The sequence below is a fragment of the Carettochelys insculpta genome, chromosome 12, assembly GCF_033958435.1.
Source record: "Carettochelys insculpta isolate YL-2023 chromosome 12, ASM3395843v1, whole genome shotgun sequence".
NCBI classification, from domain to species: Eukaryota; Metazoa; Chordata; order Testudines; family Carettochelyidae; genus Carettochelys; species Carettochelys insculpta.
Genome location: NC_134148.1, coordinates 42530735 through 42557134, shown reverse-complemented (window position 1 = coordinate 42557134; position 26400 = coordinate 42530735). Strand labels below are relative to the sequence as shown.

Genomic DNA, 26400 nt, shown 5'->3' with positions numbered 1-26400 from the left:
GAATATTTGGGGCTAGATCCTCACCTGGTGGAAATTAGCATAGCTCAGCTGAAGTCAATGATGGAGCTACACTGATTTTCACTAGCTGAGAATCTGGGTCTGCCCTGTAGAGTTTTAAAAATCATAGGTACCAGTATCTTAATTAGGGTAAACAAAAGAAACCCAGAAAGTGAAATCAGTGGGTAATAGAAAGTATATTCCTGGTGTGATTGATTAGGCATACAGCATGAAGTCTTTGAAAGTTGAACATATGATTTGTACTAATGTTTGAAATATTTGTGCTCTAGATTGCAATTTAAAAAAGCAAAAACAAAGCCATCAGCCAACTTATGCCTTAACTCAGTGCTGTTGCTCCTTTGCCTTTCACAGGGGTGAAGGACTGAGAATCTCTCTTGTACTGTTAATTTGCAGAACAAATTTGTTTGTTATTTGAAAACATTTAACTTGTGAGTTTGAGTGACTGACAATCACAGTGTGGGGAACTCCCACCCAGCACGTGTGGTGCACATCAAAACTCTGCTTGTCATCCCTTTAAGGTGCCTTTCTGGAATGGCTGCAATGAGGATGAACACTGTGTCCCCGATCTGGTCCTCGATGCTAAAAACGACATTCCAACTGCCGCGTGAGTAGATAATCCAGAATAAATTGTCCCGGAAATCATGCCACAAAGTGGAGAGTATTTCGGAAATCAGATCACAGGGTTAGCTGTCCTCATCAGAGAGGATTTTGTTCTGATTTTTGCCCCCCCCCTCTTTTTTTGTCTTTGCTTGTGTCCTGATATTAGCGACCCTAAACACCTGCTGTACATTTACACCCATGTTACCAGATAATTAAGTAGTTCAGAGATGCATGCACAGAGAGAGAAATCATACAGCCCTAGTTATCTTTTGTTTTGTTTTAGGTGGGGCGTGTTTTCAGTGAAGCTTTCGTTGGTGATGTTTCCAAAGGGCTTATCAGTATATAATGAGCTTTTGTTTCAGGGGGCTGGGCTGGTTTGTTCTCCGCAATGGATTTCAGAGGCATTTTCATTACACTTGTTGATTTCTATTCCGAGAATGATGTTCCTGCTTGGACTCCCCTCCTACATTCTAACCACGTTGCCATGGGCTTGCCTGTGTCCAAATGCAGAGTAGCTAGCTGCCTAAAGAGGCCGGTGGCTGACTGTCAGTATTAGTATAATGAACTCACCCCAACAAGCCTCCCAGTTCTCAACGTAAAATGCAGGAATTTATTCTCAGAGCAGCTGGCTAGTGAGTGATGGCCTCTATCTCAACCCTAACCTTGCCCAATTGGTTTGCAATCTGTGTTGTATAGGAGCAAAGCGGATCTCATGTCCGAGCAGATCTGCAGGCTGCTCTGGACCTCCAGTGCAGTTTCATGTCTCTGACCCATCAGAGGAAGGTATCTGGATCCTGTAGTGGCAAATCTTAGGTCTCACCCTGATCTTTGATAGTGAGCAATGGGTGTAAGAGCTGAACCCTGAGGTTAAATATTACTCTGCCAAAATGTTTGTTGTTGTTATGCTGTCTGGGAGGACATAGGAGTAGGGTGTCTTACGTGGGGCAGAATGCCATCAATAAGGTAGGAAACTCCAGCTGGCTGTGAATTCTTTATTTCGTTTTCTCCAACCCAGCAGCAAATGTAAACCCTGAGACACCATAAGCCAGATCAAGGGATCACAGACAGTCCCTCGGGCACCCTGGTCCCTTCACACCCAGGCACACGAGGTGCTATGATAGATGGAGGCTTTATTCCCTATGTGTTCTAGGTTACCCCCAGTCCCAAGAGTCACCCAGGTCGAGCTGCATCCTAGATCTCAACCCACAGGCAAGGCTGGCAGCCAGTTTTATAATAAATTATCCCAGGCCGATTAGCTAGGAAAAAGAAACCTGCGCTCCTGAGAGATTAAAGCAGAAAGACTTCCACTGACCGTAGTGGGCAGCTGGATCCTGCTGTAGCTGCTCTCTGGGCTGTTTGATTTTGGTTCCTGTAACAGAATAAATGGGGGCTTGTAATTCCCAGGCATGACTGAGCCTAAAAGAACTCTCGTGCTTGGAATAATTTTATACGAGAGTTGCAGAGATTATTTATGTCCATACCTAATGCAGCAGTTGTGCTCAAAACCTGTGCTCTGTCCTTGCGAGGGGAGTAGCCTCCCGCATGTTTGGTGTTGGATAGGTTGTCTATAAATGTCCCAGTGCTCCTCACTAGAATTTTCAAACTGCAAGAAATCTCCTTTGCTTCCCTTTCTGTTGAGGCTCTGTGAATTCTCTTCCATTTGCGCAGTTTGTGATGTGGCCACAATCAAATCAAAGCCAAGCCCATTGTGTCTCAATACATTTTGCACATCCACTGCAAAAAAAAAAAAAGTCTTTTCTTCGTTTGTATTCTCTGCAAGTTAATACAGTATGCGACGGAGCTCTCGGTGATGCTTGTGATGCTGTGAAATGCCAGCACTACAGGGCTGGGGAAGTATGCAGTGCAATATTAAACAAGTGCACTGACTTTCTAGGGATGTGCTTGCCAGTTCTCCTCATCAGACTCCTGGAATGTTAAACATCTCAGACCAAATTCTGTGTCGATTGCCAGGGCGTAAGTCAATGCAGGGTATTTCCCCTCTAGTTACCCAGTGTAATGACCTCACTGCTCTCTTCCCCTAAAAGGAAAAATGAAACCCCAGAATCTGAGTGCTCCTGAATGACGACCTCGGTCCCAATTTTATGGCCTTTACCTGTTTATCCATTTTTGCCCCCAATATAGCACGATATTTAAGCACATGCCTAACATTATACATGTAAGCCATCCCCTTGTTTTCAGTGGACCTAGTCAGGTGATTTAAGTTTGCCGAATAGGGGCCTTGATGTTTCATCTTAAACTGTACAAGTGAAGGTGTTCATGAATGCCATCTACACCTCCTACAATGGAGAGCAAATGAGCAGAGATCAGTGCAATTTTGTAGGGTTTCCTGTTCTGCATCGTTTCCAATACATCTCCCACAGAGATCAGTGGAAGTTTTCACATGGGTAGGGCGCTACCCAATTCATAGTCCATTTTTGTAAATTTCACGGTCATGGCATTCTGAAAACCCTGAATTTTATAGTTTCATCTGTTGAAATCTTTGATTTCGCAGCATTGTAAGAAATCACAGCAAATTGCAGACTAGAATCTTGTAAAGCCCATGAGATCAGCATTTCCCCCTGACCAAAAAACGGGGATGGCAGTATTACCACCCTTTTGTTCTGTGCTGTCTTCAGAGTTAGATAGTTGGAGAGCTGCAGCTGCTGACTGGACACCCAGCTCTGAAGGCAGTGCCCTGCCAGCAGCAGTGTAGAAGTGACTGTGATGTGGTATGCACTGTTGCTATCTGAAAGATTGGGTAAATGTGCCCAAAAGGCCAGATTTCACAGGGGAGACGCCATTTCCTGGTCTGTGGTATGGTTTTCACTGCTGTGAATTTGGTAGAGCCCTACTCCATGGACGCTGATGGATGTTAGATCAGGCCCTAAAAGAGAAACAAAGATCAGGATCATTTCTGCTGAGAAGACCATCTGGGAGAGCCACTTGCAGAAAAGAGTGCAACCAGGAACAGCAGCTGGTGAGCCTGGTGTCTGCTGGGGGCAGTACGGCCGTGCTGAAGGAGCTGCTCTCAGACGTCACTGTCTCCTGAAAGCAGCAGCCCAATATGCAGCTACTTTCACTGCTGCAGTTCTTGGTAGAGCCCTGCAGCAGCCGCAGAGATAAGTTTTGTACCAGCACAGGGGTTTAATTGTAAGGCTCCCAAGACCACAGGACAGGATTGTGACACAGAACCCACCCTAATCTGGATAGTACCCCAGAAGATTGCACCAGGGCTCTTACAGAGAGTTCACGTCTGCTTTATTGAGTGACTCCTTTCCTCTTAGAATCACCAGCGGTGGGACAGGCACACTGGGCAGAGATTTACTTGCCGAGCTTTCCCAGACACACATGAGCATTTCTTGCTTTTCCTGCCTTGGTGCTAAGGGGAGAGGTTGGATTTATGGCAGCACTTTGGGCAGTTAAGAGGGGTATAAAGGCACTGCCCAGTTCCTGGAGACCCCAATAAGCAGAGCGTTATTTGCTGACATTCATCTCAGCTCTGGCAAGACAGAAACCCCATGAAGCTTAGAAGACAGAAAAGCAACTTAGACATGCTTCTATTTGTTAGCGTGCATGTCCAATTCCTGGACAGTGTTTCTTCCCACCAGTGGTTCTCCACAGACGACTCCCAGTGAAGCCAGAAAGGTCTGGAGGAGCCCCTAGGAAGCCCACTATTGCAATCCCGTGCTTTGCCACATGGGGCACTGTGGTAGGACCAAGTCAGCTACTTCCGTCCAGTGGCAGGGGATTTGGAACTTGTTCTTTTCCTTCCGACAGCGCCTGGCGCACAGCAATCTACTGCCCTGTAAAGGAGATTTGATTAATCCTCCAAATGCAGTGATGCGCAAATGGCTTACTTCCATGAAATATGTTTGCATGCCTGTTAGGCCAGATTTTCAAACCCCAACTCTGATGTTTTTCCCCCTGCAAAATGGTTGTACTAACAGCAGTACCTACAAAAGACCCTATTTTGATTGCACAGGTCAGTAGCTGGATATCAGTGTTCATGGCTAAATGCACAAAGTCAATCACAGATATAAAATTTGTATCCTCATCTGCCTCTGTATCTGCAAAAATGAGACGCGGATATCCACAGCTGTATCCAAGGATGCAGATACCCACAGATGCACAGTGGATATCCGCAAATTTGAGGAGTTCTAGGTACAAAACTTGTATCCGCGTCCATATCTGCAAAAATAAGCCATGGATATCCACAGTTGTGCAGGGCCTACAGTTTTGCTGATGCTAACATCTGTACCCATTTTTAAGGGCTGGTTTGAAGGTATCTGAAAATTTAGCTCATATTATTTGTGTGCAATTGATTAAACACATACATTATATAGAGAGTCTCACATTCATTCTATAGCTGAAGTCAAATGCAGCAAATTCCAGTGTGCTTATATACAAACTGATCAGTGCTTTTATTTGACTAGCTTAAATGCAATAAAGAGAAATCTTCAGTTGCTTAGTTGGAACAGCTCAGAGCTCAACCTATTGTGTGTCAATACATACTAATCATATAAGCTGCATCCTATATCAGCAGATAAGCTTTTGGGTGCATAAGAAGTCCCAGATTATATAGGATCTTATGTATTTTGCAGCCTCCAAAGCTTTTCTAGATGAAGTGCTCTAAGAACAATGCCTTGCTGTCCACTGCTTTAATGTTCTGCTTCTCTTGTAGGGAGTATTGCAGAAGAGTACTGAGAAAGTCAGAGTCCGATTGTGCCGCCTACACGCTATCTTTTGATACCTCCATTTTTATCATAGAGAGCACGAGGAGGAGGGTGGCTGTAGAAGCTACACTGGAGAACAAAGGCGAAAATGCATATAGCACTGTCCTAAACATTTCCTTCTCGAGAAACCTGCAGTTTGCTAGCTTGATTCAGAAGGTAAGAACACCTGTCAAATCTTTCACCAAGTTTGCAATTGTGCTGGGGTCAATTCATCGGCAGTGGCAGCGCAGGCAGCCCTTGGGGCAAGGAGGGAGGGGGATACGGCTCTGCATCCCTTCCAGGGGCGGGGCCAAAGTTGGCAGGGGCGGGGCTTAGGACACTTAACTCTGGGGGCTCCCCCCATACTCCCTCGGAGCTGCACGCAGAAAGGTGACACAGTGCTCTGCAGCATTTCAAAGGGGCCCCGAGCTCCTGGCACTGCTACTTGAGCAGTGGTGGCTGGCTGGTTTTCCAGGCCTCTTTGAAATGCTGGACTAGCGACAACTATCCCCTTTTTCCCCCTCACCCACCAGTGGGCCTGATCAGCAGTAAAGGAGAAATATGCCCATCAGTGGCCTGGACCTGCCAGGAAACTAACCAGGGCTGCTGCCCTGCTCAGTTTTCCAGCTCTGCAAGTGGAGGGGAGCTGGGAGCTAGGCCGACAGATGGGAGCTGGGAGCTAGGCCAGATGGCCAGTTTCCTGGGTTGGGCAAGCAGAGGGGAGATGGGAACCCTGCTGCCTCCTGGTTCCCGGCTACCTGCCACTCTGGGACCAGGAAACAGGCTCCTGCAAGCGCAGGGGAACTGGGAACCAGGCTGCAGCTTGGTTCCTGTCTCCCCTCAACTTGCATGAAAATTCGGGTCACTCAGGGGTTGCAGAAATGCAACCCCCACATAACTCGAGGGTCTACTGTATTTAACAGTCTGGAAAAGCAGGTGAGCAGTGAGACAGCAATATCTGCAAGCAGTGTGGAATCTTTCTGGTTACTCAAGGCTAGAGCAGGCAGAAAAATGCCAAGGGAAACCAGTAAAACTGGACACAAGAGCCACAGAACAGCAGCCGAAATTCAGAGCTGACAGTCAGATGAGTGTCTTCACTGGAGGCAATAATACTGGGCAGCTTTCCCCATACACTGCTGACTTTGGAGTTGCGTGGACCTACCACTGAAGCATCTGATGTTGGTCACTGCCAGGGACAGGGTCCTGGGAGAGAGGGTCTTTGGGTTTGATCCAGTCTGGCAACTCCAATGTACCCACCTCACCGGAGCAGAGGGGTTGTTGGGCTAAATCAGTCTTTGTACAGTGAGTGTGGAAGAGACCAGGAATAGTAATTGCAGTGAGCTGCTGCACTGACTAAAATACACTACTTGGCCAATCCCCCTCCTTGCTATCTAATAACGACTCTTTTGGCCCAATTTAACTTCTGCTAATGTCGATGGCTAAACTTTGTCACAAGCCTTTTGGAAGGTTCAAATAAACCATATTAACTACTTGTCTTTTGCCCACCTTTCTGACATGGTCCAAGAATTCTAGGAAATTAGAGGCACGATTTCCCCTTCCGGTAGCCAGGGTGGTTGGGCCACATCATATTGCATTCATCTGGTCATTTTTATCGTTCGTATTACTCGTCCGTACAGATAATTTAATTATTGTTTCAACATATTAGCCCCATTTTGTAGGCAAGAAAATTAAGCCCAGGGAGTGAAGTTCCAGCATATGCAGAGACTCAGCAATAGCCCAATGAGAGACTTAAACCTCACTTCATAATTGGCTTTTCAAGAGACAAACACACACCCTCCTGAGGACAAGCATGGGCTTCACAGCGACCTCTCTTTAGCATGGCCCAGTGGCTAGAGCACTGCACTGTGAGCTAGGAGACCTGTGTTCTTTTCCTAACTCTTCAGTTCCTGTCTCTGTACCTCACTTTCTCCATCTGTAAAATGGCATAATACTGACTTCCTGTTGGGACCCTGGTTTCAAACCCCCTGGGGTTTTCAGCAAGCAGCCTTGGCCATCAGACCTTTCCAATCAGTCACGCTACCAGGGAACTCATAAGTGGGCCAGCTACCAGTGATCCACAGCCTGCTTCCTTTCTGGCCTGGTCTGAGTAAATCAAGCCAAGTTATTGCCTGCTGGTTACCGCGTGAGCCCTCCTGACCCTGCCATGCCATCCCACCTCAACCTGACTTGTGGCCTCACCCCACCGGCCAGCCCCTTACACCTTCCCTGTGGATTAGATTGGCTGGCTAGTGGGCCTTTGCTAGGACTCCTCCCGCAATGTAGATAGCCGTGTGACCTGCCAGACCCCTGAGCATTACATCTCCTTTTTAAAGAATTTGGGGAATCTCCTGATGAAAAGAGATTTCTCCTTGCAAAACTGAAAGCTGTTCTGAAAGACCAGGGTTTAAATTAACTGGCCTACTTTTCTCTGTTGTCTGCGGGTAAGCCAAGAATAGAATCCAGAGTCCCTGGCGCCCAGCTCTGTGCCTTAACCACATGACCACATTTCTTCTTAATCACTGCCCCAAATTATCTTCTTCCTTTCCTCAGTCTGTAAGAGGAGAAAGGTCAGGAGAGAGAGAAAGAGTAGAGACATAGTCAAACAATCTCCCAAAGCCTCCCAGTGGTACTGGGATGCTGCCCTGTAGCTAAGCAAGATGGGATTAATCAATGAGCTTTGCATTACTCATCTGCAATGCATTTTTCCATCTTAATTTCTTGGCCGTGCTTCTTTTTGGAGCTCTAACACCACAGTGCTTCAGGCTTCCTGATATAGTCTTTATACATAAATCCCAGATCATGGCCAACACATTGTCCTGAGAGTCAGGTGCAAAGCAAACCTGGTATTCTTTCATAAAGTTCTCACGCTACCTCCCACAGTGTAGTTAGGTAATCATGCATGTAACAGGGGAAAAGTCCTTTTACTTATCCAGGCTAAATACACAAGGGAAAATGAATGCAGAGTTTATTTCTGTGGAGATCTCAGAGTTGGAATCTAAAATGACAATAAAACAGGAAAGCTGTCAAGGGCCTTAGATCAAGTGACCGGCTCTCAAACTCGGTCCCGAACCAAACCATTTTTGAGGGCTGATGGAAATTTTGATTTCAGTGACAACTTTTCCACATTCACTAGTTATGACTGAAACAGCAGCAAAAGGAATGGCCACCTTTGACAATCAAAAAAACTTCCACGATTACACCAGAGAAGATGAAAATGTAATGTGGTATATCCACCTCCATGCTCCAGGGTCAGACCAGTTACAAAAGCCAGGGATGAGGAAGAAGCTGATCCCACATGCTGGTCTAGTCCACAATTTTATATTATAGGGAATCCTGCACGTTTCTCTGAAGTCTCTGGTACCACCTTAGAGCATGGGATAAACTCGGTCCCATGTCAGATACAGCCTAGCAAGTCACTGTCCTCAATAAGTTTCTCAGTGCTGTTGGGTTTTAAGCTTCTAACAGATGCTAAATTAGAATACAATACAACTTATTTATTTGTAGGTTTCTGAGACACGCTCAGATGTTGAGGAATTTGGTTCTGGCTTTGCTTTTGTACTCCTGTGACTTTAAAAATAAATTTCCCCTGAGCTGAGCATGCTGATGGCCAAGTTTCAGTCAGTGATGGATTTTTTGTGCTGAGTTATAGTGAAATGTTCAATAGCTCCCAGTTGTTGCTTTCTTGGGCCCTGGGCCCAAAGTGGCACAGCACCATCCCCAGGAAGAAGTCAGCAGCTGGTGAGCTGATGAAAACAGCATTAAAGCAACATCTGGCTGTGCAAACGGGGCCTATGTCTGGAGGAGGCATGTCTACCCGGGGTAGGGGTGGGAAGGACAGTCACTCCCTGTGAATGGGAGGCACGCGGGAGAGGGGAGGAACAGAGAATAATCAATAGGCTCAAGCTGCAGCCAGGCTGGGAAAGAGGGTCCCAGGCCCATTCTACCCCATTTGCATCCAGCTCCTCAGCTCAGCCTTTGGCCTTCTAAGTCCCACTCTCACCTCAGCCCCCTGCCTCAGCCGTGTGTGCATCTCCCTGGGGAGAGACCCCGTACAACAGTGCAGGTTTTGCTTGCATGAAAGGACAGAGTCTTGTTATCACTGATCCTCAAACAGCTCACCATGCCCTTTCCTTCCCCCACTCACCAGTCATGGGCCGGCTAAGAAATCTGAGCCAAGAGATCACTGCGCACTTGGCTGACATTCCAGCTGTGGGGAGGGGCTGATCTACCACTGGTTCCCAGCGTAGTAACTGTCTGCGAGCTGATGGCACTGTCTGTCCGCCCAGAGGAATTCCTGAGTGAGACTTCCCAATCCTGCTGCTTGGGTTATGTGCTGATCTTGCAGAGAATTCATTCATCCACTAAATGACTTCATAACAATTCCAGTTATCAAATGTCTCCCATTTGGTGGTTTAAACCTTGTGCCAGTGGAACATTGGCGGGAGGCAGTTGGCCACAAAAGCAGAAAAATATAAGGGCCTGCTCTGTGTTTGCTCATCGATTACTCCACATTAACCAAGGAAATATGGTATGAGCTGGAAAGGAGTAAGCACAACCCTGCAGTGTTTAGAGACCGTCGTTGCCCATTATGAAAGCTCAGCCTGACCGATAGGCTCCTCGTTGCTGTTCATTTCAAAGACAAATTGACTACAGGAATAAACAGCTGCTTGAATCCCCCGCTGAACTCAGGGATGGTGATCAGAGCTGGACAAACACCATCAAAGCCAGTCACCGCCCCAGGGAGCTGATAGGCCAAAAAGACAAAGGATGGGCAAGAGAATTAATAGGGTCACTAAACGGAACTGAGGAATAGCGAAAACCTGCAGTCACACAGGCATTTGTGGCAGAACCGGGCCATGGACTCAGAGCTCCAGAGTCCCAGTCCAATGCCATAGCTAGAGTGACATCTCTCCTCCCTGTCCTGCAGGATCACTCTTTAGAAGAGAATCTTAGAACTGGAAGGCACCTCAAGAGGTCATGGAGTCAAGTCTCCTAGGACCTAGCGCCATCTGCATCAGGAGTCAGCAACCCCCAGCACAGGTGCCAAGAGTGGCACGCGAGCTGATTTTCATCGGCACACGAGGTGGGAGCTCAGCCCCGCCCCTCCCCCCCTCCCCCCGTGCAGCCGGGTGCTTGCTCAAAGCCAGGCTGCCTGTGGCTTAACAAAAGACCAATTAGTGCTACCAACCATGGCCTCAATGGTAAAGCTCTGCATCTTCATCCAGTTATTAATGAAGCCGTTGTCAGTAGGACTATTAGCGACTTTAAAAGGTATCACAGGCACTTGGACCATGCATAGAGGTCAAAAGATCGAATTTCAGCCCTCTGCAAGTTTGCTGAGTCCTGATCTGCATCATTCCTGACAGATGTTTGTCCAACCTGCCCCTAGGTACAGTACTTGAAAGCTGTTATCATGAAATACATTTGAGGCTCCAACAAGGATTAAGTTCACAAACCCTAGTTTACAGGACCAGTGCGCTACTTGCTGAGCTTTTCCCGGCTCCTGCAAAAGGAACAAGGACACTCCTGCTACTGGAGAACGGGGGGTAGTTAGTGACCCCTTCTTCTAAGCCAAATATCCCATTGTCTCTTGCATGCTAAGCAGGCACTCTGTCACTTGAGCTAACTCCCTGTATGTAAACGAAGGCTGGGTCAGGAGTGGGATTTGAATCCCCATCTCTCTTCTGAGACCAGAACACCAAATTGAGGAAAAGAAAGTAGCTTGAATCAAGCACCTTCGACCACTTACTCATCCTGGTAAAGTGATTCTGGTGGGTTATGAGCCCACAACCTTTGAATGACTGGCTTTGCTCACACCAACCACCATAGCTTAGAAGGCCAACAGGCAAGCTGGGTTATTTGGAGCATTACTGTGGGTCCTTCTTTTGAAGGCGCATTCCCTTGCTGATGATATCTTTAAATATGGCAAGTTTCTTTTGTTGTTGCATTATCTTATTATTCTGTTGCAAGATTCATTGTTGGGACAGATATTGTGCAATCTCCTGTACAAACCATATTGGTGTAAGTTAAAGTGTCTTAGGAGGTCATTGCTTTGCAAATGCAAACGTTACGTAGTACTGTGAGCTGGTATGTAGCATCTTTTAAGGGGGAGAGAGGGCTTAGGTAACTACTGAGAAGTGTTGGGTGCATCCTAGGACTCTTTAAAACCATGGGCCAAATGAGGCTGATCTTTCAGTTGAGCAAAATTCCTGGGAAATACTTGGGAAGAGGGGAGTTCAGACGTCTCACTTCTGGACCATCCTTTGAAGAAAAACCCATTGTCCGGCTCATTACATAGTCTTGGACTCTTTAGAGGCCCAACAGAGTCTCTCATGGGGGAGCTAGTGCTGAGCAAAAGCTGTTCTGAACGGATGACCATAAGAGAAGCTCCTGAGTGAGAGATGGAGGATGGATCACCAGCCAGAGCCCTAGTGGCAAATGGGCTGATCTCTGGGAAGCTTTTCCGCCTGCATGTATGTTCTTGCCTGGTTTTTAAAGAGTTTTCTCTGTAATGATTTTACCTTAAGATGAGAGGGACTTGCTTAGAAAGAGCTGTTTGATAACGGCTCGATGTCGGGATGGCGGTTGGTTTCTAGTGGAGTGCCCCAAGGTTCGGTTCTGGGTCCTGTTCTGTTCAACATATTTATCGATGAGCTGGATGAGGGGTTGGATTGCACCCGCAGCAAGTTTGCAGATGACACTAAGTTAGGGGGAGAGGCAGATATGCTGGAGGGTAGGGATAGGGTACAGAGTGACTTAGACAGATTGGAAGACTGGGCTGCAAGAAATCTGATGAGGTTCAATAAGGGCAAGTGCAGAGTCTTGGGCCGGAAGAATCCCAAGAATTGTTACAGGCTGGGGTCCGACTGGCTCAGTAGTAGTTCTGCAGAAAAGGACCTGGGAGTTGTAGTGGACGAGAAGCTGGACATGAGTCAACAGTGTGCCATTGTAACCAGGAAGGCTAAAGGCATATTAAGTAGCATCAAGAGGACCATTGCCAGTAGATCCAGAGAAATGATTGTTCCTCTTTATCCGACTTTGGTGAGGCCACATATGGAGTACTGTGTCCAGTTCTGGACCCCCAATTAGGAAGGATGTGGATACACTGCAGAGGGTCCAGTGGAGGGTGACCAAAATGATTAGGGGGCTGGAGCATATGACCTATGAAGAAAGGTTGAGGGAATTGGGACTGTTTAGTCTGCAGAAGAGAAGACTGAGGGGGGACTTGATAACAGCCTTCAACTTACTGAAGGGAGGCTACAAAGAGGCTGCAGAGCGGCTGTTCACGTGGTCACGGATGACAGTAAACGGAACAATGGTCTCAAGTTGCGGTTGGGAAGGTCCAGGTTGAACATTAGGAAAAACTTTTTCACTAGGAGGGTGGTGAAGCATTGGAGTGGTCTACCCAGGGAAGCAGTGGAGTCTCCATCCCTGGAGGTGTTTAAGTCTCGGCTCAACAAAGCCCTGGCTGGCCTGATCTGATGGGTTTGGTCCTGCCTAGGGCAGGGGGCTGGACTCAATGGCTTTTTGAGGTCTCTTCCAGCTCTATTATTCTATGATTCTATGAATTTGTTGCTGAGTCGTTGCACTGGCTACTGCCTCCAAAGAGAGAAGAGGAGCAGACCTGCTTAGGCAGCTGCCTTTTGCTGGCAATATCACATCATAGTCAGGGGACTACACAACTGGGAAGTACCCTGGCCATAGGGGAGCTGTGACTTCCCCCAGGAGAGGTGACCATAGAAGGGGAATCCAGGTGCAATTACCCTGAATTGTGATGATGACTATTACTGTTTGTATGTATTGAGATAGCACCTAGCTGCCTCAGTCAAGCGCCAGGACCTCCCTGGGGCTGTACACACAGATCAAAATGATGCCCCCCAAAGAGTGCATCTTCTAAGTAAGTGACTTATCATTGCCCCATGGTCCCCGTATCGTAAAGTAAGTAGGGCTATTTCTTGCATTTCTTTAGCACGTTTGGTCATAGAAAATCTGCTGTTTGTGATTAATGGCCCCAGAATAATCAGATGTATTTGCTCTTTTCATTCGTCACTGTATCTAAAACCCCAGAGTAGGATTTGAAATTAGCTTGTAGACCAGTCTGCTTGGTGCGCGTGATAATACTTGTAAGAGAAGAGCCTGGGAAGAACGCCTGGTCTTCTGCAGTTGTGCTCTCCCCCGCTTATTTTTTAAGATGTGTTTCAGTCTGTGCACAGCCGCAAGGAGCATGTTGGCTGTGAGAAATGGGCTGTAGGTGTCTCTGGTAATGGGAACCTGTTGTTTTCCATTGCAGGATGATTCCGATGTCAATATTGAATGCATGAATGAAGAAAAGCGCCCCAACAAGAAGGTGTGCAACATTAGCTACCCCTTCTTCCGAGCCAAAGCAAAGGTAAGGGTCGTTTCTATTATCGGACCTGTCAAACCCATATGAAATATCCTGTCTGTGGGGCACTCCAGCCTCTCCTCTGGGGCTGCAGGAGAGGCATTGTCTAGAGAACCCTGGTTGTTCCACTGGGCAAATGGGGGGAGGTCTGGCAGCAGGTGGGAATGGTGGTCAGGAGGTGATGTAGTGCTGCACTGGGCTTCTTACACAGGGCATGCAGAGGGGAGAGGGAGAAGCACTGCTTCCCTGAACCGATCCCATAGTGTTCACACCCAGAGAGATGCTGCAGCTATAGCTTCTACTCCAGCCATTGGAAAAGAGTAGCCGCAGGAGAGCAAAGGACTTGCTGGCCATAACTTGAAACCATAAAGCCTGGCTTGTGGCACTCAGTGGTTGTATGCCTTCCCCATCTCTGCTCACGGCCCTCCCTGTACTGGCACTGGGTTAAGGATCTGGCCCAGCAAAGTGGTTCAAAGATTAACATTTGCCGTCTTTTCCTAGCAGCTCTTCAAACCAGTTGCATGGAGATAAAGAATGTGACTTTATTCCTGTGGCACAGGGCAATGTTTGCTTTTTGATTCCTGCCTTCCAAAATGAGTCACCTTTCACTGGTTATGTAGAGCACGCAAAATCCTTCTTTTGGTCAGTTCAACCAGCACCTCTGCCTCTCAGTCATCAGAGTGGAGATTTCGAGCCCTTCGCACGACTGTGTGCAAAACCGAAAGAGAGTGAAAGAAACCTCTCCAGTATCAGACTGGGGGGGAAGGTGTCATGGCATTTTCACTGGCAGTAATTTCAGAGAAACTCCTCCATATCTTTCTGTTGAATTCATTTTCGTTATCGACCAGCGAGTATTTTAGAAAGACTGCTCAAACACTCTAATGCGCATTAACTTGGCTAGTTAAAAGCCAGTGAAGTACGCAGGGGCTCAAAGGCACGCCTCACTCGCTGTTACCCAAATCCGGATGACGCTGGAAGGGCCCATCTGAGATCCGAGTGGCATGTTGCCCAGCCCCGCATGCACCTGCAGTGAGGCAGTCCCGGCACTGAGGACCTTACCAGCTGAGGTCACAAGACACGCCGCGTGGAAGGCAGACGGTAGCGTTATGCCTTTGTACCAGAGGAGGCCAAGAGTGGCAGACGGCCCCTAAAGTGTGGGCCATCTTAAAGTGCCAGGCCTCCCTCAAAGCCCTGCCTCCACACCTCCCCTTCCCCTAAGCCCAACCCCCACACAGCCCCTTCTCCTGAGGCCCCATCCCTGCACAGGCCCCTACCCGCTGAAGACCCCCTTGCACCACCCCCTTCTCCCCACACCCCCACCCTCCTATGGGCCATTCCCCCAAGCCGTCCCGTTTTGGGTGGGGACAGCCCTGTGTTTTGGGTGCTAGGAAGGCGTCCCCATTTCTTTTAACAACGGGGCTATTGCCCTGTATTCAGGCCCCCTGCTGGCTGACCGCTTCCCCCGACCAGCAAACGGGCACAGCTGCTGGCCGGAGAGCAGGTGGAGAGCATGTACTCACATGCTGTCCAGCCACGCCGAAAGGGAGCCAGCAGGGGCTATGCAGCGTTAGGGGTATGTTGGGGGGCGGGGGGCGGCAGCTGCCCAGTTCCTGGCTCCCTGTGTCTTAGGGGAACAGCACAGCTGCCGCCTGGTTTCCAGCTCCCCGCGCTTCCCAGGAGTCCGAGCAGCATCGGCATGGCTACCGCCTCCTTCCCAGCTCCCCGAGGTGCAGGGAAGCCGGGAACCCATGTGCGTGGCTGCCGCCCTGATCCTGGAGCCTGAGCCGTGGGGCAGCCAGGGAGGACCCCCCTTGCCTCCCTCTCCTGTATTTGGGATAGGGAGATAAAGTCACCCTATCAAGGCTCTGCCCCCACACCACCCCTTCCCCTGAGGATCCAGTCTCACACGGATTCTTCCCCTCAACCTCCCACCTCTGCTTGTTCCTCTCCATCCTCTCCGGGTCACTCACCCTTACTGCCAATGAAAATGGGAAGGCCATGGGGCCAGGGGAACCCTCCCTGCTCCAGTGCCCCTGCGTGGGCAACTGAGGCACAGAGAGTGTCAGGAACTTGCCCGAGACTGCATAGCAAGCCTGCCGCAGACTCGGGAATTAAACCCAGATCTCCGCCGTGAGGCCCATTCTGACAGTTGCATAAACCAGTTCACAAGCCAAAGCTGAATTCCAGTTTCAATGTTGCAATTCTTGGTATGAGCGGAAGGAAGCTTGTGGGTATGATTTTGCAGCTGCAGTTGAATTTCGCATCTCTAGGGTTTCTCTGGGGTTTTTTTGTTCTTCCAAACAAGGAATAAACCACCAAATTTTCCTACAAAATAAAGTGAACAGGTCTATCAACTCCCTGTATGTTGTGCTGAAGGTAAACTGGGGTGACAGGCTAACGCGTTGGAATAGAAAGAAGCAGGTCATGACAGAAGCCTTTCCAGACTCAGACCAATATATTAATCTGAAACCTTTGCCTGTCAGAAGCTTGCAAATGATCGATGTGCTTCATTCACCTCTCTAGAATTTAAACCGTGCAATAAAACCTTTGTGTGTACTTGTGGCCATAAAATAAGATGAAACAGGCCAATTCCTCATGACCTAGAGGAGCTAAGAATGCAGCTGCGTGCAATCAGGTAGTTCAGCTCCTGCCAAAACAAAGACAAGCTGGAAATGGAAATTTGGGTCTGGAAGCAGGAGTAGAATGTTAATATTATAATCAGCTGTGCGCAGTCCCAGACAGTTTGAGGTCATTGCCACAGGTTTTGCAGATCCACCATTAATGACATTTTATTGTTGTTGGAACATCTCTTTGGCACTTGTTGTCCCCATTGTTGGAAACAATGCCTCAGATGTGAGTTAATTGTGTCACACAGTGAGCCGCACAGGCCTTTTAAAATAGGATTCCTGTTCTGTCTTCTAAATAATCATTTTAAACACAAACACTCAAACCACCGAGTCAGTAGCTGACTTCTCTGGAAGGATGCATCTCTGCTTGACGCCTGCCAAGCTCTCTTGTAACATTTTGTCAATGATCTTCCTCCCCAACCTTTGTGATGGGCTGGACGATGGGGCTCTGCTGCCACAGGGTTAATGAGGAAGGACGGTGGCAGAGGGGAAGGTTGCACAGATAGATAACTTGTTGTTTTTAAAATTCTTTGTCAATCTGTTTTTAATCTCTGCAGGTGGCTTTTCGCCTGGATTTCGAATTCAGCAAGTCTATTTTTTTTCAAAGCATGGAGATCTATCTAACTGCCAACAGGTTAATGATTGCATTATTTTTTCTTTTCCCTTTGCACATATGTATCACCTTTATTTTCTAACTAAATACAACGCCGTCTGCACCGATCTCATTTTAGAGCGCCTTTCATCTTCTCCCTCCTGGCGCAGCTTCGCTGTTGAGGCTTTCACTCTCGCCTTCTTATCCCCATGCAGTGGCAGCCTGAGATTTTTAATTGGAATGCGTTTGGAGGACACAGATACTTTACGGCTTTGTTCATAGTTGACAAGAGCCTGCATTTCAATCTTCAATATCAATTAGCATTGTTCAGCAAAGCTGGCAACCTCTGTTCGACAGCCACCCAGGGCGCAGCATATGGAAATTAAATTACCTTTGGCTGTTAGGAAATATGTACCACTGTATTTGTTGGGCATGGCTCTTTCTCTTTCTGTATATATGATGCACTTCAGCTGCCAGCAACCTTCTAGGGGCGGTAGAGGAATAGAAAGTGACACTTGCCAATAGTTTTCATTGTTACTTTCCCAAACACTCCCAGTAAAAATACCTTATGCTTGCAAAGTTCGACTCACCCTCTCCCCAACACAAGTCAATTTTTTTGACAACCCAGTAAAATCTGCCTAGGGTGGTGTTGGTTTGGTTTTACTTGTTGTTTCTCCATCAATCACCGTGGCAAAGGGCAACCAAGGAGATTTTGTGCCTGACCCAGTCAATGTTCTTGACAATTTTGCAAGGCTGCTCTGCGCTCTGAGGAGATTTTTGGTGACCCAAATTCACTGCATCATGGCCTTGACTTGGGAAAAGCTCCTAAGGAAAATGTTTATCTGTTTGGTCTCCAGTAACGTTTTTCTGTGACTTCTGCACACACTTATTAGGCATCTTCCAGAAAAACACAAGAGGGCAAATTCTGGCTCATCCACACCAGTTCTCCCAGGGTTTGTCTACACTGCAGTGTCAGCTTGGGCCTGTGGGTTCCCTGGCTTCTGGGCCCATTGTTTCCAAACACACATGCTAGGGTCTACACTGCGTTGGGTTTACAGCTAGTTGGACCTTGGTCTCCCAGCCATAGCAACACGTTCGTACAGTGCTGCCTGCACCTTCTGACTGGGGCCTGTCGCTTGAGCTGCGTCCACTCTGCAAAACACCAGCACTTGGAGCGAGCTGCAATCGGTCTCAGGTTCTGACCCATCCCCCTGGAACTGGGCCCTAGGTACAATGCTGCCTCGAGTCGGATGGAAGTGGGACCTGGCTCAGACCTGAGCCAGAGCCCAGGTTTTGTGTGCCGTGCAGATATGCTCCAGATGGGTGCAGGTAACAGTCTGGCCCTGAACCCACTGACCTCAGGGGGCCTCTTGCTGTTGACTTGAGTGATTGCAGGTTAGCCAGGCAATGTACAGCTGACTCAGTCCGTCCTCCCACCTGTTTCCTTAAACTCAGGCAAGGAACCTAGGTCAGCGTGGAACACACCTGACTTGTACCATGCCCAGCCAGGCCAACAGCCACCCCCGGCCCCGAGGCAAGGTGGGGACTGGTGGTGAGAGTGGAAGAGGGGGGCCTAGGACAGTCAAGCCATAGCACTGCCCAGACTGCACCACCCCTCCTCCTGCCAGCCCTCAAAGGCACACCGAGCAGCTTGCCAGTGGCAGTTCAAAGGGGCCTGGATCACCAGCCAGCACTGGTGCTGCACGAGCAACAACAGCCAGGAGCTCTGGGCCCCTTTGAACCACCAGGCCCCAGAGCAGTTGCCCCCTTTGCTCTCCCTTTTCCCTGCCCCCCACTCCCATCCGTAGGCCTGAGCATGGCCCATCATCTGGCACCACGCTACTTACATACAAGCTCTCCCGCCAGAGCTGCCTTCATCCCAATATAACCGCCTCCAGTGTGACAGGGCCAGCAACACTCCTGGGCCCCAGAACTCTGTTTGGTCCCACGGGATGGGGTCCTCTTGCCCTTGCTGGGGTTTGGGCTTCTGTCCCTGGGCTCCAAGGGCAGCTGAGTAACCAGTCCGTCCAGCCTTTGGCTAGCCCTGGGCTTCCCAGGGACAAGGAGCCCCAAACACCCCTGTGGGAGCTCCTCACCCCACTGCTGTCTCTGATGTGGTTATTTGCCTTCACTGCTCTAACCCTCTCCTCCCTTGCTCTAATCCCCTCGCTCCTCTCCAGCCTCCTCCTCCTCCACTCTCTCCCCACCCCCTTCTGGGGGAAGGCCCAGGGCAGCCTCAAGTGGGACCAGCTGGCCCTAATTGGTTTATACCAGCTCCCTGCTGCTCCCACTCTGCCTGTGACAACGCCTGATTGCCGGGGCTGTCTCTGCTTTTATAGAGCTGCCTCTCTCCCCTTGCAGGTGGGTCCGCTGGCCTCGTTCGGTCACACCAGGCTGCAGAACTGTACCGAGTCAGTGATTTTCTAGCAGTTTAGTCAGATTGGCACCGTACCCGTGTGTAGATGCTGTCTGCGTAAACGCGACAGAACTACCCTCGGCAGCGGCCCCGATTGGTGTGTCCGATGAGGGAAGATGTTTGCCTGTTCCAAGTGCTGTCTTCCACTTCTCGCGTTCACACCCCAAAGCAAAGTAAAACAGGAGCTGTGAGGCCGTGTGCTGGGCTGAGGCTCTGAAATACCAACAGAAACCAGCCATGAAGAGAACTAGGGAAAAATTGTGGCAGGAGCTTGACAATGGAGCAGGGCAAGAGAGGGAGAGAGAGCTATTTCCCTATTCGATCAACGCTTCTTGCTGGGTGTTAGAAGGAAACAGCTGTCCCTGTGAGTCTTTGCCACTTTCCCAAGACAGCAGTAGGGAGAGCTCCTTTTTGCTGTTTGCTAGGAGCTGGGCACTTCTCCTTTCACAGGGCTGCAGACCCCTTTCCACCTGTATGTGTCCTTTCATCTCACCAGCCCTGACTGACTTCCAGTGTCAGATTTGTGCTGAACATGGTGTAATTTAATTATCACCCAATCAGGAGGCTTAACTGTGTTGTTAACCAGCTGTAGCTGGTAAAATAACAATAATTTGGTCCTATTTTGCTGTGGGAAATATATCTGTCTGACATGGAACAGTGAGTTCACACTCCCCTGGCTCTTTGGGGAGACAAGGATCGCTAATTTGGCTCCTGATGGTCCAAGTGTCACTGCTCTAGAATTTAAGGGGGGATTAACCCTTTGCAGAGTTCATGCTTCATGCTATCCCAGCAACAAAAGGCCTGTTTATATGTTCCGATCCCAGGAGCCCTACTTGCTGTTTGTGCCAGAGCAAAGGGCCTCTGTCCCCTGCCAAAGCAGACACAAGTAATTGCAGATTGTGGTTGCGATCATTCCCCGGCCTTCCTGGAAATACACTGCACAGTATCTGAGCCTCTCTCTATGTTTTTCACAACTCCACCCTGTTAACTCATGCTTGAAGGGGTCCCAGCCCTCCCCTGAGAATACATAGTCCGATTTGGCCTGTGCTTTGGAGCCAGCACATGAATCCTCACACTAGGGTGGGCCATCTCCCGCTCTGTGCAGCGTCCTAACTGCTGTTTTGTTTGGCTTGGCTTCCAGCGACAGCGAAGAACATGAAAGCACCAAAGAGGATAACGCCGCCCTCCTGAACATTCACCTGAAATACGAAGCCGACCTCCTTTTCACCAGGTTCGTGGGCACTGTGTCCTGGGGGGGTGTTGAGGAATCAGTCGCTGAGCCAGCGTGGCCCAAACCCTGCAGCCCCTGCTCAGCCATGACACCCATGGCTCTCGGGGCCCCTTCTTTCCCTCCCTGAGGGAGGACGCTCAGCACATGGTTTGACTGGCATTGTTCCACAGAGAATTCAAGGGCCTGGGCTCAGCTCCCTCTGCTGGAGTCATGGGTCTATCTGTGGAGTATTCATGCCTGTGCGCTTCTCTCCCCACTTCCCCGTTCCTCTGCCCCAAAAGTGCTGTGGGGTCCTGAGTAGGGGGGGACGAGTTTTGCAGCATGAAATCATAGAATCCTCACATCCTAGGGCTGGAAGGGACCTCAGGAGGTCATCGAGTCCTGCCCAAAGCAGGACCAACCCCAACTAAATCATCCCAGCCAGGACTTGGTCAAGCTGGCACTTCAAAACCTCGAGGGATGGAGATTTCACCACCTCTCTAGGCAACACATTCCAGTGCTGCACCACCCGCCTGGTGAGATAGTATTTTCTAACATCCAAACTAGACGTCCCCCACTGTAACTTCAGACCATTGGTCCTTGTTCTGCCATCTGTCACCACTGATAACAGCCTTTCTCCATACTCTTTAGAACCCTGGTTCAGGAAGCTGCAGGCTGCTATCAAATCACTCCTCAGTGTTCTCTTCTGCAAACTAAATCAGCCCAAATCCCTCAGCCTCTCCTCATAGGTCATGTGCTCCAGCCCCTTAATCACTGTTGCCCAGCTCTGGACCTTCTCTAATACACCCACATCCTTTCCATGCTGGGGGACCCAGAACTGGATGCAATACTCCAGATGTGGCCTCACCAGTGCCAAATAAAGGGGAATAATAACTTCTCTAGATCTGCTGAAATGCTCCTCTTAATGCACCCCAATATGCCATGAGCCTTCTTGGCTACAAGGGCACATTATTGACGTATGTCCAGCTTCTCATCCACTGTAATCCCCAGGTCCTTTTCTGCTGCACTGTTGCTTAGCCAGTCGTTCTCCAGCCTGCAGCAGTAATTGGGAGTCTTTTCCCTAGCCTCTTTGGAAAAGCATCCCCATCCAGAGCAGGCTGCAGTCCAACCTTCCGAGAAATCTGCAAAGGACATTTTTGCTGCGGTGCTCGTCTGGATTGAACAACAGTGGCACAAAGGGCTCTGGTTGGTAGCAGCAAAGGAGCTGCAGTGCGGGGCTACGGGCTTTGGCTCTTTTGCTGGCAATGAAAGAGGGTGTTGGAGCATTACTCCTGACTGGAGCGGGAAGCAGCTCCTGCCGGAGCACCGCTGTGTTTCTGTCTGAATCAGAACCTTCCTCAGCAGAGAGAGCCAGACTTTCACATCCAATTCTCGTGCCACCAGTATCTCAGCTGTTCTGTTGGTTTCAGAGAGGAAACGCAGCAATTTCCACGTAACCTAGCTCCCCGAGCAGGCTAAAGACTGATGGGGCAGCATGCACAATGTTCTTTTTCCCAATGAGTAATTTCAGTCAGACTTCCTGGGCTATTTAAATTCCTGCTTTCCACCCATGTTGTTCCTCCCAAGGCGAAAGACTTTCCAATGATGTCATTGTGCTGCATTATCTTTTAAAGATTAGAGACCACGTTTCTTCTACTGGAGCGTGTATCTGAACTGCAGCTACAAATGAGGCCAAGGTGATAAGTCACTGACATTCCAGTGCAATTCATTCTTCCAGCCAAACCCCCAGAGCCCAGCTAAACAGATCTCATGCAGTATTTCATGACATACTGATCGGACATATTCCAGATGGCATGTGGCTTACACACAGGACGGCAAAGCAATCTAAACACCAGTGATTTGTATATTACTTAAAATCTGGATTGTGGGTATTAAATGCTTTGAATTCATGTGTTGTTGAAAAACACTAATCCACACTGGTAAAAACGGTATAAACGAGAGGCAGAGACGAGTTGGCACATGAAAGAAAATGTAACGTGTGTTCTTCTTTGAACGCCCACGCTGATTGTATTCCTCATTGTAAATCACCTGGGGAATGCCCAGGCCTGGCCCCAGATGACAGCTATAAAGCTGCTGAGGGATGGGCCAAGGAACACTCAGTGCAGCTCAGCAGAAGCAGCAGCAGAAGGAGGACCACCTGAGAGCTCCCTCCATCTGGACCAGTCTCCCCACGTAAATCAGAGCAACCTTCAGGGTGTCCTAACTTACACTGACTGCCAATGGCCCCACAGAGCTGTGGTGGTGACCAGGGTCTAAAGAAGGCCTGGCGTGACCTCCAATCCCTACAATAAGGATGGTGCACCCGTGCATGGAGGGGATTTTTTCCACAGAAAATCATACCAGCGATAGGTGTGTGCCAGCAGCACACTGAATACAAGCACATCAGAGCATTCCCAAGGCGAACACCACCTCTTTCCGGCTTGGGCCCTGCCCCGCTAGCTGTCTTCAGCCTTCACTAGCTAGGGTTATGGTCATGTGCCAGTGTGTGAAAGCCTGCATAGCCCCGCCCAGCAGGAACGTCCACCAGGGCGCATTACCGTGGTCTTCAGGAGAGAGCAGCATGGTTCTGGCCAGAAGGATGGACCAGTAACAAGGGCATTAATCTAGGCGTGAGTGGTGCAAATTCAAGCTCTGCATAAGGTTTCTGCTGTGACCAGCGTTCTCTGCAAGCTGAGCACTTAGGCAGCTGAGCGGCAGGGAGGCAAATGCTGCCCGGCTGATTCACAGAGTGCCCCCTGTCAGCAGCCTGTGTGTCTATCGGCGGTGCTCATCTGCGCATGCCTCAGTGCACAGAACCAAATTTGTTCTGCAAATGCATGGAAATGATTCGAGGGCGCGTTGGCTGTGACCACGGCCAAGTCGTTAAGCGTCTGATCTTCTAATGTATTCAGGCATCTTATTCCCGCGGGAATCACTGGCAGTTAGGCAACCAGATACAAGCAGAGATGTGTCTAAATACCTTTAAAAATCAGTACCTACGAGCATCTTGTGAGGACCACCAGAGGGAAGATCATGAAGCACTCAGCTGCTCTGGTGATGGGCACCTTACAAGTACCTAGGACCACATCTGTGCAGCACATCCCAGAGGTCGGATCAGCTGACTCAGGCTGGAGGAAGGGGCAGAGTTTGGACTGCAGGGCTAAAAACAGGAGTGAGACCATCAGGCTTGGGCTGGAGGCTGGACTCTGAGACCCTTTCCCACACAGGGTTTCAAGGCTCGGACTCCAGCCTGGGCATCTGCAGTGCTGTCTGGCACCCTGCCAGCCTGAGTCAGCAGAACCTGGGCATTGAGACGCAGTGCTGCAAGTCTTTTGTTGCAGTGGAGACAGCTCCTACGATAAGTCGGCAGCATAACTCTGTTTTGAAAACAATTGCGCTGACAGGCAAGTTGGATACATCCGCCATAATAGCCAGGGAAAAGCCTTGCAAGGGAGAATTTAATCCCTCTTGCTGCAGCTGCCGTAGAAAAGCGTTCTTGTCGGTAGGCCCAGTGACAGCTCAGCTATTTTCCAAAAGGGCTCAGCTTTCCACTGCTGCAGACTAGACTGGAGTTTTGGATTTCAGCTTAGCAAAAAATATATATATGAAGGATCCATCAAATCAGAGTCCCCTGGCAATAATTCCCCTCCATTGCCTCCAGCCGTATAAAAATCAGCTGTAAAAAACAATGAGGTGATGATGTACATTTCATAACGTGCGCAGTGTTAAGGACATGTGAGTATGATTTCTTTAAGAGAAAAATTGCTTACTGGACACAACAACATTGCTAGCATTTGCTCCCAACCTCTGCTGTGCCTTCACAACCCAGTGTCTGAATTCTTAGTCACAGGGTTTAAATAGTCTCGCTCCCACCAAAGGAAAAAAAATACTGCAAGGGAAAGCGGAGGAGACTTAGGCAGCATGCTAATAAAGAAAATGTTTCTCCTGCTCCGTTCAAGCAGAAAAGTGAGCAAAAGTTGAAAGGACAGTTTATTTACACAGTTAGAAAAACGCAGCATCTATAAGCACATTCTGTGGCTCCCCCCATCCGAGCTGTAATGTCTCCCAGATTTTGGAATCTTTCTGGGATTTCTTACACATCAGCCTGTGGGGTCCAGCACATGCAGTCACTCTACGACTTAGGATGTATGGCCCTGTTGTTTTTCGCTTCAAAAAAGGCGCAACTGGCAGAACCGCCCCTCCAGCACAGAAAACACAAATGTTTGGCCATCGTAAGTGATTTGGGGGGCCTGTTTATCAAGAAACATAACGTGTTATGCAATGCACGGTGACACGCCAGGTACTGGCGGTTTGCAGAGCTTGTTGTCTGTGGCAACCTCGCTGGTCACATGCTGCTGCCTCCTTCCTTGGAGTACAGCTTCCAAACAGTTATTTGATTCATTGGTTTATATTTATGCACCATTGAGAGCAATATCCAGAATTCTTACAGTACTGGGCCCTGTCTATGATACGTAGCCAGAATAAATAACCAGCTTCCTACCATAAAGTGATACAGATGCTCCATATGGAGCTAGCGAATTTGTTACCGGTGAACGTAAGGACTAGGACACCCAGGTGCTATGGGAATCTCTCCACACCCTCCTGTCCAGGCCCTGCCATCTGTCAGCCCTTGAGCACTTATCTCCATTTCTCTGGGGTGCTCACCAAGGATCGACACTAGGCTCCTCTTGTTTCTGATTGGTCGTTCTGGATTGCTGAGGTGTGACATGCTCCTCTTTGTGGTCACAACAGGAGTTCGAGTCTGGACTACTATGAAATCAAGTCAAACAGCTCCCTGGAGAGGTACGATAGCATCGGCCCACCCTACAATTGCACGTTTAAGGTAAGGCGACATTTTCAAGCTGTGGGTCTGAACACTTCCCCTATGTCTGCCTAAGGGTCAGGAAGAGGCTCCTTGGTTAGTGAGGGCACTGCCTGTGCGCTGTCCCGTCACCCGCCACTAGCGGGACTGGCCTGGCACACACCATATCAGGATCAGGAGGGCCCTGGCGGAGCTGTGAGCCAACTCTGACATGGGCAGAATGCTGCTGAGCTAGGGCGGAACCTCAGCTCATCCTTTGCACACAGCGTCCATTTCTGACCCAGATTGCTGGTGGCTTCGGGTGATGTCTGTCGTCACTGAAAGATGTGAAGAGCAAAGAGCTGGCAAGGCAGAGCCAATACCCTGGAGAAAGCTGTGGCTGCTTCTCTTAGGAAATGAGCTCTTCTTCTCCCAGTCCCCTTCACGCCCACCATCCTGGGACCATGCTGCTGATGGGGCAGATTTTCCCCTTGCAGTGGAATCTGGACCTAGTAAAGGCCAGTGGTTTGGGAAACATGCTCTCCACTCTTCCCATTGTACTTCTGTGTCCCACCCCACTGCCCTTTGCCAGGCTTCAAAGCCTGAGCTCCAGCCCACCCAGAGCATCTGCAGGTCTGTTTGCAGCAAGGTAGCTCTGTCAGGTCAGGATGGGCCACAACGCCCATCTACAGTGTGGGAAGGACAGCTCTTCCCTACCTCTGCTTCTGAGTACACAGCTGACCCCGCCAGCTGGAGAGGGTGTCACAAGCACAGTCTATTAACAGTGCCCAAATACAGTAGTCATGGGAGGCAGATAAGGCCCTAAAAGAGAGAGATGATAGATTTTGCTCCCAACACGTCTCCAGTAAAATAACTAGCTGCCTCACCAGATAAAAACCACAGTGTCCTCACTGAAGTCCATTTTGCAACCAAAACCCACCAGTTATCCTCAAGCAAAGAGCATGCTCTTAACACCTCGCCCTGTCTCATCTAGCACAGAATGGTAATGGTCTCACTCCCCACCTGAAACCAATGACTTTC

The 26400-nt window shown here is 49.1% G+C and overlaps 1 protein-coding gene across 1 annotated transcript in view; it reads left to right on the top strand.

Annotated features, from left to right (window-relative positions):
- ITGA11 (integrin subunit alpha 11) overlaps positions 1-26400 on the top strand; it is a 147518-nt gene that overhangs the window by 107499 nt on the left and 13619 nt on the right. The window contains exons 19-24 of the mRNA XM_075007012.1: positions 537-622; positions 5300-5507; positions 13621-13719; positions 16898-16974; positions 20490-20579; positions 25311-25401. Coding sequence (XP_074863113.1) covers positions 537-622; positions 5300-5507; positions 13621-13719; positions 16898-16974; positions 20490-20579; positions 25311-25401 — 651 coding nt within the window. The remainder of the gene's footprint in view (positions 1-536; positions 623-5299; positions 5508-13620; positions 13720-16897; positions 16975-20489; positions 20580-25310; positions 25402-26400) is intronic.